The sequence below is a fragment of the Vidua macroura genome, chromosome 4 (genome assembly GCF_024509145.1).
Source record: "Vidua macroura isolate BioBank_ID:100142 chromosome 4, ASM2450914v1, whole genome shotgun sequence".
NCBI classification, from domain to species: Eukaryota; Metazoa; Chordata; class Aves; order Passeriformes; family Viduidae; genus Vidua; species Vidua macroura.
This window is the reverse complement of record NC_071574.1, coordinates 58405390-58420351: the sequence shown is the minus strand read 5'-3', so window position 1 is coordinate 58420351 and position 14962 is coordinate 58405390. Positions and strand designations below refer to the sequence as shown.

Genomic DNA, 14962 nt, shown 5'->3' with positions numbered 1-14962 from the left:
GATTCAAGTCTGTTTGCTGAGGATGGGCACACCCCCTGGCCAGAAGCTTCAACATGGGGATGTCTCCTTGACAGTACTGTAGAAACATCAAGGTGATGTCACGATGACCTAAGTCTCACGGAGAGGACAGCCTGTTGCTATAAAATTTATGGCCTTTGCAAAGACTCTTCAGGACCAACAACTCTCGAATCCTGAAGAGATGATAGGTTTAGAAATACATCAAGTCCTACTTCATGTCTAGTTCTGAATAGGTCTAATTCTTCCCAAATAGTTGGTTTTTCACTAACCTTTTAAGGCATGAAAGTACTGGAACTGTTTCCAGAGATATCAGCTGTTCCCATACTGAGGTTCAAGTTCTGCAGACGGTCTAGTTGGTTCCCTGTTACCTCGGAAGTACCAAGTGGACTACACAGCCTAGATCAATAATTTACAGGTTTTAGTTTAGTAGGGCATGGCTGTCAACCACAGTATGATATAAACAGTATTCTGACCAGAAAGTACCCTCTCTCTGAAATTCTGATAGTAACCAAACACAGGAAGAATGTACCAGGGAAAAGAAAGGTGCAGGCCTAGGGGAGAAGATTTTAGCCAGGGGTTTGGGGATGTTTCTTTCACTACTAATTTTGTGTAATAAATAGGACCATTGAGAACTGGCCAATAGGTCTTGCCCTACCACAGTCTTTTTTGGAGACTAATCATCAGCCTCTTTGGGGCAACCTTGTTCATGCCACAATCACCCCTCTAAGGCATCAAGTAGCCCAGCAACAACATCTGAAAAAGAGTACCTGGCAAAAGTGGTGATCTATCCTGACCTGTTTACACAGAACAGTGCAGGAAAGAAGGCTCTTCTCGTGGAGGAAACAACTGAACACAGAACCAGCATGGTTGAAATGCGTGTTTATAGTAGGTATGCAACTTCTGGCAAAGAGATGCAAAAAAAAAAACCAAAAACATTTGAAGTAAGAAGTCCAGCTAAAAAATACTGCAAAGAGTTTAGCAATCTTACCCCTTTCTAAACAAAGAAAATGCATACACCAAATCCAAAATATTTTCTTTTTTATCTGATCTTCCAATCTTACTGCAGGCGAAACTCCAGCTTAAATAATAGCACAGGACTGGCTCCTTGTTATGATCTCTATTTTGTTCTTTCTGACTAACCAACAGCTTCTATTTTTGAGACTGGATCTGCATAGTAAATCTTGTTTACATCAGGAAAAGACAAAGTTTAGGGGTTATTCTAAGTGGATTTATGGCTTAACAAGTAAAGAAAAGAGCTGAAAAGGTTTCTTTATGGAAAATTATCTAGTAAGCATCAGTGTGATTGCATGCGAGACCCATTCTTACACTTTTGCAGTGACTCTTTCTCCACCCTTACCAGCTCCTACCCCCAAATGTGCAGTTTCCATCCCATTATATGACTTTTTGAGGGGGGAGGGTGGGCAGGAGCAGCAAGATATCCCTGATCGTAAGCTAAGGATCAACATGTAAAGGAAGTGGAGTCTTTTTTTTCTCCCCTGGCCTCATAAGAATTGTTAGTTTGCAACAATTTTAATTGAAAGCAGCTGCAACAGAAATTTTTTTAACGGATAGAAAACATGTATGAAATAAAAGAAAATCAGTAAAAAGAGCCTTGAATCCATTCTGAAGTCAGCGTCTGCCTAAAGGCATTCAAGGGTTTTCTTTTAACACTGACCTTTTAGTTTCAGCAAAGCATGGTTCATAAGTACTCTCAAAATACTTTACTCATGTTCCTAGAATTGCTAAGTATTAGTATATTTGTGGGTGAAAGAATATTTCCACAAAATTACTTTAAACCAGAAGTTTATGTGTTTTCCCCTCAACAAAACAAACTCATTGGACAAACTCAGACTTATGTACACAATATGAGATCTGTTTGCCATACTAAGTTGCTAGGCGAACAAGTGTGATGTCACAACATAGATTTTTATGACTAATCTATTAAAAAGGCATCAAGAAGAAGAAGATTATTTCATCAAATAGCAATGTGAGAAAGAAAAATAAGAGACTTTCATTAAACTGCAGAAAATTTGTTTTGCTTTGATTTGCATTAAATATTTGGTTGCATATGAATGTCTGTGTAAGCTTCCAGTTCATTTAGCACCTTTTAAATAATCATAACAACCGCCTTTATTTTCCTTTTAATTTTCTTTATATATTTTTCCATCACGAAATCTTTGTTAAATTCACTATACAGTTTAATAGGAGTTTAATATCATTTGATTAAGCTGATTGTCTTTAAAACAAATATGCTACTAATCAAGGTCTCTAGTCACCTTAAAAACACTGCTCTCTTAGCCAGAGGGAAAGTTGTGTGTTGCATCCAGTGGTGATGTAAAGCATAATCTCTTGTAGTGACAGAGAGATATACAGGTGAATTTAATGTACTGTGCTCCACAAAAGTTCTAACAATACAGGGGAGTAAATAAACAAGTGAAAGGCTTGATACATTTCTTTGATTACTGACAATAAAGCAACGCCTCAAACTTTAAACTGTCAGCAACTTTAAGCGATCTATTCACAGCACTCTGTAATGTTACTGAATAATATACAAGATATAATCACCTTTTTTCTTTTAAGTGTAAGAAATTTCAAATTATTAAAAATTAGAACAGAAAAGGATTTACAACATCAAAGAGGAAAAGAGATGCCTTTTTAAACATCAAGTTTTATGAAAAACAGAGACATTTACTTGTGTTGTGTATTGCTACCTAGAACTTCAGAAAGTGTTGATTGTGCCACAACAGAATTCCTTTCTTGAAATGTTAAACTAACACAGATATAAAAAATTAAGATAAACCAAGTATGAGTGAATGGGAATGAAATCCTGAAAACCACACACAGAGCAAGGAAACAGCTGCATTTTGTTTAACCAGAAGTTAATCAACTATGAGAGAAGTAAGCAAGATTTATCTTTATATCTGCCAGAGATTATTAAACATTTAAATATTCATTTTACTTCTTTAAATAGGGATGGTTGATGCATTACAAAATGGCACTGGATGCTCCCAAAGTATTATTAAGAAAGCATGTATTAATTTAGAAAAAAGTATTACCACATTAGATTTCTTTGAACAACTTTTAAGGAAGGCACAGTTTTCCTGTAGACTGTTTAGTAACTCAGACTCCCTAATTTACTTTAGATCACATAAGAATTAGCTAGGTGGTGGACTTTTGCCAGTACTTACATCATAAAACCACCCCCTGCCTGGGTGTGATTGGAATTCTTCGCCTAAGACTGACCCTGAATTTAAAAAGGCAGTTGTAGGTTCTGTCTGAGGAGCCCATAAAGTTACAAGAAGTTTGGAGAGCAAAAGTTTGCACACCTAGCGCAGCTAAAGCTGCTAATTCTTTACTTTCATGACTTCCATTTCTTCCTAAAGAAAACAAGAACAACAAAGATAGCTATGCTGCATCTAAATGACCTTTCTTTATCACTCTGTACTTTGTCTGCTTAATACACCGAGCACATCCTTCACACTGACTGTTATTCCCTTCCACTGACAGAAACTGGAGTGGAAGCAGTGGATTTCTCAGGAAGGGTCCCCAAACCCTGAGCCCTTTTGAGAACACTTCTACCTCCCCCAACCATCGACCCTGCTGCTGGGAGGGCAAGAGTAGGAATGGCATTTACTGGTGGATTCCTTAATGGTGTTTCAACCAGCTCATTGCTATTTTTTTTTTTTTTTAATAATTTCTCACCTACCTGCAAGCTTTGGAGAACTACAACAGGAAGGGAGAGGAGAAAACTGATAGACATGACATACAGACGCTCCTTCCATAGGCTCTCCATCCATCCTCTGTACAACTTTATTAAATTATGTATGTTTTGCTTTGGAACTTCCACCTCTGCGAAGGACAGTATCTGGCTCTACAGGGTTATTAAGAACATTTTTATGTTTTGTAAAACCAGAAAAATCCCAAAGGCTTTCCATGGATATATTTGGGATAACAGCTGTAGTTTCCCTTTTTTTTAATGCATCTTCATTTGCCACTGTCTCTCTGCACAAGTTGGGTCCATGTGGAATCTGCCAGCTTGCTACCCCCAGTCTTTTGGAGAGTTGCTTTGTAATTCCTTTCGCCTTAAGCTGCTTTGCCCATGCTCACCTACCCCCTGGGGCTCACAGAGCACAAGCAGCCTCCTTCAGAGACCAGTGCCTACATTATTCCAAAGACTGCCTGAAGAGAAACGCTCATGCTGCAAGCCTGTATCACCCACAGCACAAGCACATTCCTTCCATGACACACCAGGCTCTGGATTCAAAAAATTTAGAGCTAGTTATACATGCTCCAGAAGCCTTCACCTACCAATCCCAAAAATGCTTGGAAGTGCATAAAATTAATGTGAAACTTCCACTTTCTGACCTGCCCAAGAAGCCAGACAGACTGTCCACACCTGGTCACTCTAGTGTCCCAGGAAATTAGTTTAATATTTTTTGTTTGTTTATTATGGAAATGTTTTTATTGGAAGATGAATGAGATGAACTAAAGTTAACTAAAAACCACATTTCAATGAACAACAATGCTTACAGCACAGAGCTCATAAACTGAAAAAACAGAGTACCAGAATGTAAACACTGAACAATCACAAAGCAAAAGAATTTTTATTCTGAGCAAATAAAAGAAATGCTGGAGCATAAGGCCTTCATTAACTAAATACTGACTGTTAAAGTAAAATGCTGCTGAAACCTAGCAAGGCACTCCTAGCAAGAAAGAGTGGGTTATTGCTTTTTGCCCACAACAATCCATCTGAATTTGCACAGCAAAAATAGTAATTAAAGGTGCTGAAGTTTAATTCAGCACACCTCAGCAACGAAGGAGGGGAAAGTTGTTTCACAAGTCACTCAAAAACTTTGCTAGTGTAACATCCTTAAAGGAGCTACAATCAGGAACTGGTCAAGTATTAAAAGTACCACTAAAATCATATGTAAAAAGGCTAACTTAGCACTGACAGCTTTTAGAGCAGGTTGTACATAAAAACTGGAAGAAATCGTTCAGTGATACATATTTGGTCTTCTCACTTAAAAAAGCCTACAAATTATTACATGAATATGTACAGGAATGCAAGGAACAGAGTTGCAAGACAGTAACAAACAAGCAGTAGCAAACAAACCCTCATTCTAAATGGCAGCAGCCCTCTGCAGCCAGCAACTTAGGGGCAAAACTGACAAACACTTGCCGTGATTTTGGGAGCAAAGAGCTGCTTGGAGTTTTTAGCCAGCACAAAGTGTATCACCAATTACTCCCCAGCAACGTTTCAAGCCTGGCAGTGGTAACAGTGATAGAAAAGCAGTTACCCCGTGGCGGTACCCAATCAGAAAGCAGGTCACATCTCGTTAGCTGTATCATATACATTAAACGTCAGAGATTCTCCATGGCTTAGCTGACAATTCAGGCATGTGTGTTTTATTTTATGATAACCTTATGTTATCTTAAAGAATCACAATACAACAAACAGATCATCCTGAGATCCTTCACCACACTGCGTGTCACAAGCCTGGCAGATATTTGCCACTGTATAAAGCCGTTTACTATAAAAGATTCATACTTTTAGAAAGTCTTTTCAGGGCACCACTAATAAACTACTATGAAAAATTGCAGCACCAAGAATGTTTGCTGCACAAACACAGACACATGGACAGAAATGCAGCCTTGATTCACTTTCACTTCATTAGACTTGAAAAGTGTGCTTTACTTAACCATGATGCAGCCCCCACTATTTTTTTCTTTTTTTTTTTTTTTTTTTTTTTTTTTTTTTTAATGACAAAAGCATTTCCCCCTCCCATTCAGCATGTTCTTTGCAGTGGCTGATCTGGATTTTGAAGCCAGGGTGTATAAACCACTAACACATTTTACAAAGCATAACCAACAGTGAATGTAGTTTACATTACTGGGTACTTTTGACAGCTATATGATAAAGTAGTAAACTGACCATCTCTCTTGCTAAAAGCAACAACATTCTAAATGTAAACACAAATTTCTCTTGTCGGTTGTCCCAAACATGTGTTCTTTAAGAGTAGACTAGGAATAAGTTTTTAAACTCTGCTCCTCTTTTCAGTTATCATCCATTTTTCATTTTAATGAGTTTACAGAACAAAACCAAATAAATGTTCATCTCTCCCCCTAAACCTGCAACATTCCAGAATTAATTTTGTGCAAAAGCCGAAGCAATACTTTGCAATATTATAGCTGCAAATGCCAGCAGGACGGATCCTGAACAAACAACACACTAAGGCAAAGAAATTTCCTGAGACCGGCGTTATAATCAATCCTGAAGTGCTGTACTGTAATTTCATGATTTCAGCCTAAGCTGGTATCTCCTCAAAGAGTTGCTCTGCGTGGAAACATAATGAGGGATTACCCAATTAAACTACTAAATTAATTAGGGTTCATGCCTGCATATACTGTACTGTCTAGTGGGACGCTTCGGCTGGAATTCGGGCTGAAACCTACCACGGTCCATGCACAGGAAAACAAGGCTGGGGGACTTACCTCCGTCCGCGACTGCAGCCTCTTGTTCATTTCATATATTCGGTACTCTGGTTGCACCATGTATGGTGTGTGTCTCCTATAAAATGGGCCAAAAGGAGAAGAATAGAAAGGGTCATGTGGTGTGCTGGACATCTTGCCTGCTTGCAGAGATTCAAGCTACACAGAGTATCATCAACATCCATACAGAGCACATGGGCTGTGTGTTCTTCACAGTACAAAGTAGCGGCGCGCACACACACACACACATCCAGGCTGCACGCACTGGCTGGGGACTGCTGTGGGAGCCCGCTCCGGCGGAGACGGGCGGGGGGGTGGGGGGAGCGGGAGCGCACAGGCTCCAGACACGGAGAGGGAGGCTGGATAGCTTCAGGCACCGCCGCTCGGTTTTAAAGCAGCAGTTTCTGGAGGGGTCATTTCCTGTCCGCGCTGCCGACTAGTTCAGAAATGCCGTCCCCCCCTCCCCGCCTGGCAGAGGTGCGGGTTGGGGTTCGCTGTCCCCCCGCAGGCCCCCGCCGGAGCCGCGGCGGGCTCGTTAGCATATAGGTGGTTTAAAAGCTGCCTGAGCCAATCACCCCGCGGGTAATGTCAGAAATGTGATTACTACAAAATACATAAACACAGGCCACGGCCATCCCGCCGCGGGCAGCCGCCGCTTCCCCCGCGCCCGACGGCTCCCGCAGCGCCCGCTGCCCGCCCGGGGCGGCCGCTCCGCGCTGCCAGGGGCGGGGGGGCCGCTCCCGGGGCACGGCAGGGAGGACGGCCGGCACAAAGAAATAGCCCCGCACGCCACACTTCACACAATGGAGAGCACTCGGATGCCAGCCGCAGAAACCTCCCGGAAAATGGGAAAGCACAAAGGGGCGGGTGGCAGAGCGGGACCCCCGGACAAGCAGCGGCAGTGCCCTTCGGCGGGGGTCAGCCGTACACAAATGAGTCATTTTAGACGCCGCTGTCCGGCGTAAAGGCGTCGGCAGCTAGGTGGGAGACTGCTCCCAGTTTTTAGGATCATTGCTGGGCATAAATCCAGTAGCGGTTAGAGAGCGTTGCCAGTGAATATCTAACATTCGGGAGGGGGGTCCCGAGGGAGGAGGGGAGGGCAAGGGGAGGAGATCACCCCGTGGAGGTGAGGGATGAACTTCATCTGTTGAATCATACTTGCAGGAAAGTGCTGGGAGCGGACACCACGTGAACAAAAAGTCCTAAAAATATAGAATAAACAAAATGGGCTCATGTTCTCAATGGGAAAGTGCAAGGTCTAGGAGGGGAGCCTTCAAATTACCTGTATGAAAAAGTCCTCGAAGCACAAACTGTGTCCTCATACACAGCTGTAGAGTATCAGGCATTATTTACAGTACTGAATAAATGTAAAAACAACAATAAACAGCGCTGAATTAATCTCTCATGTAAATTCATTCAAGCAAATGGAACCACTCTAGGAACAGATTTAGTTAACTAATATGATTAAGAGAATAACAATGAGCTGCAGCCACAACGGTTCTCAGTCGGAGTGCTCTGCATGAACGCTGCGGGATCGCCCATTTCACAGATGGGGAAATCAAGGCACACACCATTACTTTTTCTAAATTTTTGTAATAATCCCAAAAAATATTTGAGTATGGTATGGCTTTACTCACTGTCAAAAATTGAATTAAAATCTGACTGAATGTAGGAATATTTTAAGACATATTTGAAAAATTCTAGTTTTCACTGGCATTTGGCTAATTCTGAAAAGTCTGACCTCTCTTTTCAGGATAAAATATGAAATTTCATACTTTATATTCTACTGACCACTGAACGGAATCATAATTTATCTTTCCCCTACCAGTAGTTGTTTAGCAAAACTATTTCTGAATGTTCTTATGGTATAACAGTTTCCATAAGAAGTGACGTATTGAGCTGTTTTTATAGACTTCCCACAGCTTCTGTCACTAAACACAGAGACAACAAATAACACATGAGGAATGTCACTTCTCTCTTTAAGAGCACCCCAGCTATGTAGCAATACTACACTGCCACTCCAGTAGCATTACTGGAGGTGCTGAGTTTAACAAATAGCATGTGCAGTGTTTGGCTCAGCAGTGCTGCAGTGACTGTGACAGTGCTCTGCCAGGGTTTGCTGACCCCATGAAAAGCCTGTACCATGGCTCCACACCTACAAGAAAACTTCTCTGCATCTACCTTGTATTCTAAAAGATTCCAACAAGGCTACCTTAAAACCTAAAACCAAAATGATCAGAATAAATAGAGTTACAGCACTAATAAACACAGTATTTATAACCAAAGTACAATATACTTTTAAAAATGTCAAAAAAAAACCCAACCAGAAATCTGCCAGGTTATGGATTTTACCTTCTTTGCAAAGCAAATCCAAAATATAATATATTTGCCTAAGAAAGAACACACTGCTCTCTGTAATTAAAATGGTGGAATTTTGCATAGCTTGTAAGCTATTTCTGTTTTAAAGACTTTTTGATTAAGCTAAAATTCACTGTTTCACTGAAGTTAAACATGGCAATTGTATTAGTATTTTTATTTTGGCTGAGATGGTGGGAAAGGCAGGAGCAGTAGGATTTGCTTTCATGAGTAGAAACCCCAGATACTCCCCTCAACCCCTTTATAAGAGCTTCTGTGTATGGGTCTAGCACAAAGCAAAAATATGCAGTGATATTTTAATAATTCCCATTGATTAACTGGCAAATTATCCCACACCTACAGCCCACCAGCAAGAACCAAGTCCCAGGGTAGGAGCCTGCTAATTACAGGCTCCGGCAGCTCTTCCAGTTGCCTGTTATCATCTAGACTAGTGTGATGTGCAGAACAGTAAAACAGAAGGCAGAATCAAAGGAACATAAAGTTACAGGGATCCTGACAGTGTCATCTCGATTCCCACTTGAATCTGCTGCCTTTTAAGTTTTGCACGTGCTCTGGGGATGTGGGTTAGGGGGCATGCAGGCAGCCCCACTGCCTGAGCTGCTCCAAACCCCCTGCACCATTGGCATCAAGCTGCTACCCAAAGTGGCCCAGGGGTCAAAGGCAAATATCTGGCCCAAGATTTAGGGCAGTCAATAAATTCCTTAATCTGGAAAACAAGTTTAATGTCAGCAGAGGAAAAATAGAGGTGAAGGAAAACAGGAGGAAGAGGCTAGTCTTCCCAAATCTGAAAATCTGAGTCTAATTCTGTGCCTGTGCATAGGCATGGCTACCAACAGATGAGGAAACTGTGTGCAGAGTTGTCTTTACGTGGGCACATGCAAATCCTGCTGCACCTCAAAGTGGTGAGACTTACACCAGCACCTGGAGGCCAGAAAGGAAGTACTGGAACACATCCTTGGTTCCCCAGTCCCCAAACCCCGGAGAGTACATTGGCTTACCCTAACCCTGCCTGAATGCTGCCCATGAGCGTGAAACAAGGCACCAGAGCAGAGAGGGACCAGGACACAGGCTTGTGATTCCCAGCTGGCTGGAAGTGTGCCATTAGACCCCACCAGCTGACACAGAGCCACGTTTTGTGTCCCTCTGGTGAGGCACTAACCACCACATAGCCCCTCGGCACCCCAAAGGAGAGCTGGGATAATCTGGATGCTGGATTGCCCTCTCCTGGGCAGAAACAGAAAGACCCACCAAGTCAAGGACTCGCACTCTGACAGCTCAGGAGGAAATTTTCCCTTCATTTCAGGAGAAAGCATGGGTCTGGTGGAGCAGAAGGGTGCATGTGCCCTGACTCTGCACCCACCTCTGTGATACCTGTAGCACCTCCAAGTAGCCAAGTTGCACTACGGTAGAAGGACCAAAAACCAAAAGCAGAAACTTCCAGGACAAAAGCAGGGAGCAAGAAAGGATGAACCAGTGCAATTTGTTCATTTGTCCATGCTGGCACAGGGGGTCCTGCCCAGCCTGCACCAGGAGGGCTCCTGTGCTGCCACTGCCCCAGCATGCCAGGGACACCCCTGGAACACAGCCCTGCCAAAGGCACAGCCCTTGCCTTGCCAGGCTGACAACCAAAGCAGCTCTGAAGGCTGCACTATTTTTAATAACTGCTTAGTAATAATAATAATAATAATGTAGAAAAGCGATACAGCTGCAAATAGGTGTAATTGCTGTATTTATGCCTAGTATGTGTTGACTGTTCAGTCTCTGTCAGAAATCAGGTTTACCAGGATACATTTAAGGTGGTTTGTAGCTGTTGAAAGACAGTAAAGGAGAGACTGATCTAAAGACACATAGCATATAAAGAGATAAAAACTACAAGTACTTGAATATTGAGAATGCTCAAGTAAGATTTTTTTTTAATATCTAACAACACTACGTTTTTAAACTATCCTTTGTTTATACAAAAGCCAAATAGTACTGAAGACATCTCATGGAGTGGCCTTAGGTAAAAGAACAAAACTGTTTTCCTGTGAATGCTCAAGAGTGACTAAATGAAATATGCTTATCAAAAAGCTGGGATGCACAATGAAGAACCACCAGCAATACCCAACCATCTGTAACATATATTCAACTGCACAGCTCAAACACAGATTTTGACAGGCTTCAGGTTACTTCCATTCATTTCTACAGCTATAGAATAGAGTGTACCAGATGCTTGCAATTTATAGCAAAAGTAGAACCTGTAATTTGTTTGCATTAAATATTAGTACATTGAAATAAAAATATATTCCAGAAAACAGTGTCCTTTCACAGATAATTTGTGGACAGGAAACAAAATTAATCTGCTCAATCTGTTGTTAAAAATTACTGAGGTCAGTAATTTTTCCAGACTTTTTACATATAGATCACCTTTTATTTTTGTTGCAATAATTTTCATTTTCCATCATTAATGAATGACATGATTGTTTCTATCAGAAGGGTTGTTTAAAAATCCAGAAGTAGGAGCCACCAAAACTACTGTATTTCAGAGTTCGTAGTGTGGCAAGAAGGGTTCACATCTTTTAAATGCTTCAGGCTTTTTGCAGGCTCAAGCCTACCTTGCATAAATTATGTATAATTATAATTCAATACAAATGAAAATTCTAAGAATTCTCTCCCCCTATTTAATCCTAGTAAATTAGAGTTACAGCTCCAGCACTCACTAGTGATGCTAGAAGTACTTCTAAATTGATGATAACATGGAAGGGATTTTGAATGTTTTTGAGTTCTTCAGTGTACACAATGTCTTTGTCCTCAATCAAAATGTATCTGGAAACTTTATGAATGCTCAGCTGAAAGCAGTCTTTGAGCAGCCTGCCCATGCCTGACTGAGCAGTGTGTCTGCTTTACTCATCCAGTACCTGCACAGTACCTGAAGGAGACAGAGCAGGGAAATCAAACATGGAACAAACTTGAAGTGGTGAAAATTTTACCTTGATGTTACATTGATTAGCCTTATAAACCCACCAAGATAGAGCAGGCACACTGACTTACCATCTCTCTGATTAAGCTGTGGTAAGCCAATGCTGTGTGTTTTAAGTGTCCTCCCTTAGTGCCATTGCAGTGGGATACTGGTCCGTAGGCGTTCCCAGCTGCAGTCCAGCTCCTCAGCTCACAGGAGACTCTTGCTTTAAGCCTAAGTGGCTTCATTTTGCTCCTCACCTCGCTGTCAGTGTAGCACCTGAGTGGACAGTGGACTTGGGCAGCCTCCACCTACCCAGCATCACACCTGGGCACTGTAACTGCAAAGTAATTTGTGACCATGTGAGGAGGACTACTGTTAAGGGAAATAGGTGCTGGGAGGAGAGTATGAGGTCTAAAGTGTGATATATTTAGCTCTTGACCTCCAGGGAAGCTTCTCTGGGCTGCAACAGCTTCAGGAGACCAAGGAATATCTGTCCATTGACAGCATCTTCCAGACTAGTAAAACAGCAAAGAGATTTAATATACCTTGGTTTTGTTGAATCTCTGAGGACACAATGAAGGCTGCTTTCGAGAATCCAGCAGCTTCAAGAACACTTGTGTCTGGTTTTGTTCCTTCTCCCCTTTTCCTTCCTATTGCACATCCCTGCCCATAGCCCCTTTTGGAGCAGAATTCCTTTTCCATGAATCATACCTGCCTTGGTAGCTTCCCACTCTACATATTTGGTTTCCCCTCCCCCACCCCCAGCATGGGGCTACATGCTGCTGAAGTTTGGGGTGGATTATCACTGGAGACTGATGCTGGGAAGGACTGTTTGAAGGAACTGAGATTCTCCACTCAAAGTGTTCAGCAAGTTTTGCTGGGAGTGTTTTCCCTGAAGAAAGTATGAAGAAGTGATGCTGAGGATGGCGAATCTAGAGCAGTCAAATAGGGGAAAGAACGGGATGAAATTCCTGTAATTTGCCTTTTGCAGCCATCTCCCAGCGGCTGAGGAAGAAAACAGCCTTCAGCAGCAGAGAAGACAGTGCTGCGGTTTATAGCATTGGCAGACAGCCAAAAAAAAATCTCCAAAGAAGTGGGGGAGGCTGCAGGAGCAGACTATGGTGTGGCAGACTGACCCTCCAGCAAAAAATCAGACAGGTCAGGAGGAAGGAAAGGGCTTGAAGCATCTGAGCTCCTTTCTGATATTCTAGTTTCCCTTACAGACAAGCTAAATAGGAATTAAATGCAGGTGGCACAGTCACTCAGCTTTACTGTATTAGGCAATGTTTTATTTCAAATTTCTTTAGTTTCAGTCCAAAGCAAGAATCATGATATCTACCCTTTAATATAGTAAGAAATAAACAACACTAGGCTTCAACACACTCTTTAAGCAACCCTTCCTCCCTAACCTGGGTCTTAGAACAGATATGTGAATATGAAAAAGAGATTCTCACTTTGGCTAGTGATTCACCAGAGATGTTCATTTTGGCTGGCTTTTCCTACCTGGAAAATCTTAGTATTCCTTCTACATAACCAACTCCACCATACCGATTTACCTGTTACACACCTCACCCACTGCTCAACTTTCAGCATATTTCAATTAGTTTAAAGATTACTTTTTAAAGGACTCAACTGGGAGCACTCAGCTTTGGAGGCATTTCAGTTGAGTGCTAATTAGCAACTAGCTGACTGTCAACTTTTCTTCTTCGAAGAGAGGGTAGGGTTGGTGATTCCCTTCTGAATTACCTGGCAATCAAATACATGTTGAAATTTATTCATTAACTTATAATAATCATCCCTAGCTTATTTGGCAGTTTTCATCTTCAAAGCACTTTATAAACATTCATAGAGTCACTGTAGTGATTAGCACTATGAGAAAACTGTGCAACCTCGTGCATACAGGTCTCTGTCCCTATTTTACAGGCGTGGAAGGTAAGGGAGGGGTGAATAACTGAGGAAGTCAATGGTAGAAATGTAGTTATACCTCAGGAAACTATGACTTATGGATTTGCATTTGGGTCTTGCACAGAAGAGATATACATACTAAGCAGAACAAGTCAGGGATGGACAGGAGAACTGGTGTGAAAGGGAATGATTCACGGAGAAATTCTGTGCCTGGTACCAAGGTGGGATTAATTTAAGAGCAATCTGGAACTTGTAACTATGTCTTTACCCCATGTAACTAAAACAAGGTCCCACCAAAACCAGGACTGCATTCACCATGCTGTTTTGAACCAACTGCTATACTTTACTACAAAACATGCAGCATCACTCTGTTTTATTTATTTAGTTATTTTAACACAAAGTCCCAACCAATTGCACAAAGAAACGTATATTTAAAAAATATTATTTACAACACAGATTCTTTTTAAGTCTTTTATTTCATGTTTATCATTCATACTTCATTTTTTGTAAAGATTTGATCATAAGCATTTTGATCTTAATTTGATCTTGGACCTTTGCACTTGAAAAACACAAGCCCAAACTTGCCAGGAAATGAAAGCATGCAGGATATGATCCATTGAGATTCTGGCTATCACTGTTTCAGGTACTCTTTCCACTGCTTTAGACTCTACATTCAATACATGAGAGATGCAATCAGTTACCCGTATGCATATTTTGTAGACGCAACATAATTTTTTTTTTTAATTTGGTCTTTAAAATTTAAGTACATGTTATCATTTTAAGTTTTATAATTTGAAATGTTACCATGCTCTGCAGTGCTTGAATATTGCCAAGGCCTTGTATGGCTGCATAAATGTGAGTGAAGTAACCAGGAGTTTTGCTTGGAAAATCTGATTATGCTGCAAGAGCAAAATGTTCCAGCTCATGAGGACGAAAGACTGGCAGTGCCTCTCCTTTAAGTGAATAATGAGTTTGCACAGAAAAATAGAGGCTAAGGAAAATGTATACTAAATACATCTTTATCTGCTCTATCTCATAAATTCTGTTCTTCAGACATTTCATACCTTCCTGGTATGCCACTCAGTGACCTATATGCAAACAATGACCAAAAAAATGAACACGTGTCTAATTCAGTATTTAAAACACACCAGATGCATTTTAAACAAGTCTTGCATGCACATATTGCAGAGAGCATGGAAAGATATTGACATCTCTGGAGAAGCAGCAGATCTG

General features: G+C 41.3%; 1 protein-coding gene across 12 annotated transcripts in view; it reads right to left on the bottom strand.

Annotated features, from left to right (window-relative positions):
• LDB2 (LIM domain binding 2) overlaps positions 1 to 6744 on the bottom strand; it is a 211116-nt gene extending 204372 nt beyond the window's left edge. For all 12 annotated transcript variants that reach the window (XM_053976015.1, XM_053976017.1, XM_053976016.1 and 9 more), the window contains exon 1: positions 6511 to 6744. In XM_053976015.1, coding sequence (XP_053831990.1) covers positions 6511 to 6642 — 132 coding nt within the window. In that variant the 5' untranslated portion in view covers positions 6643 to 6744. The remainder of the gene's footprint in view (positions 1 to 6510) is intronic.
• Between the last annotated feature and the right edge of the window lie 8218 nt (positions 6745 to 14962).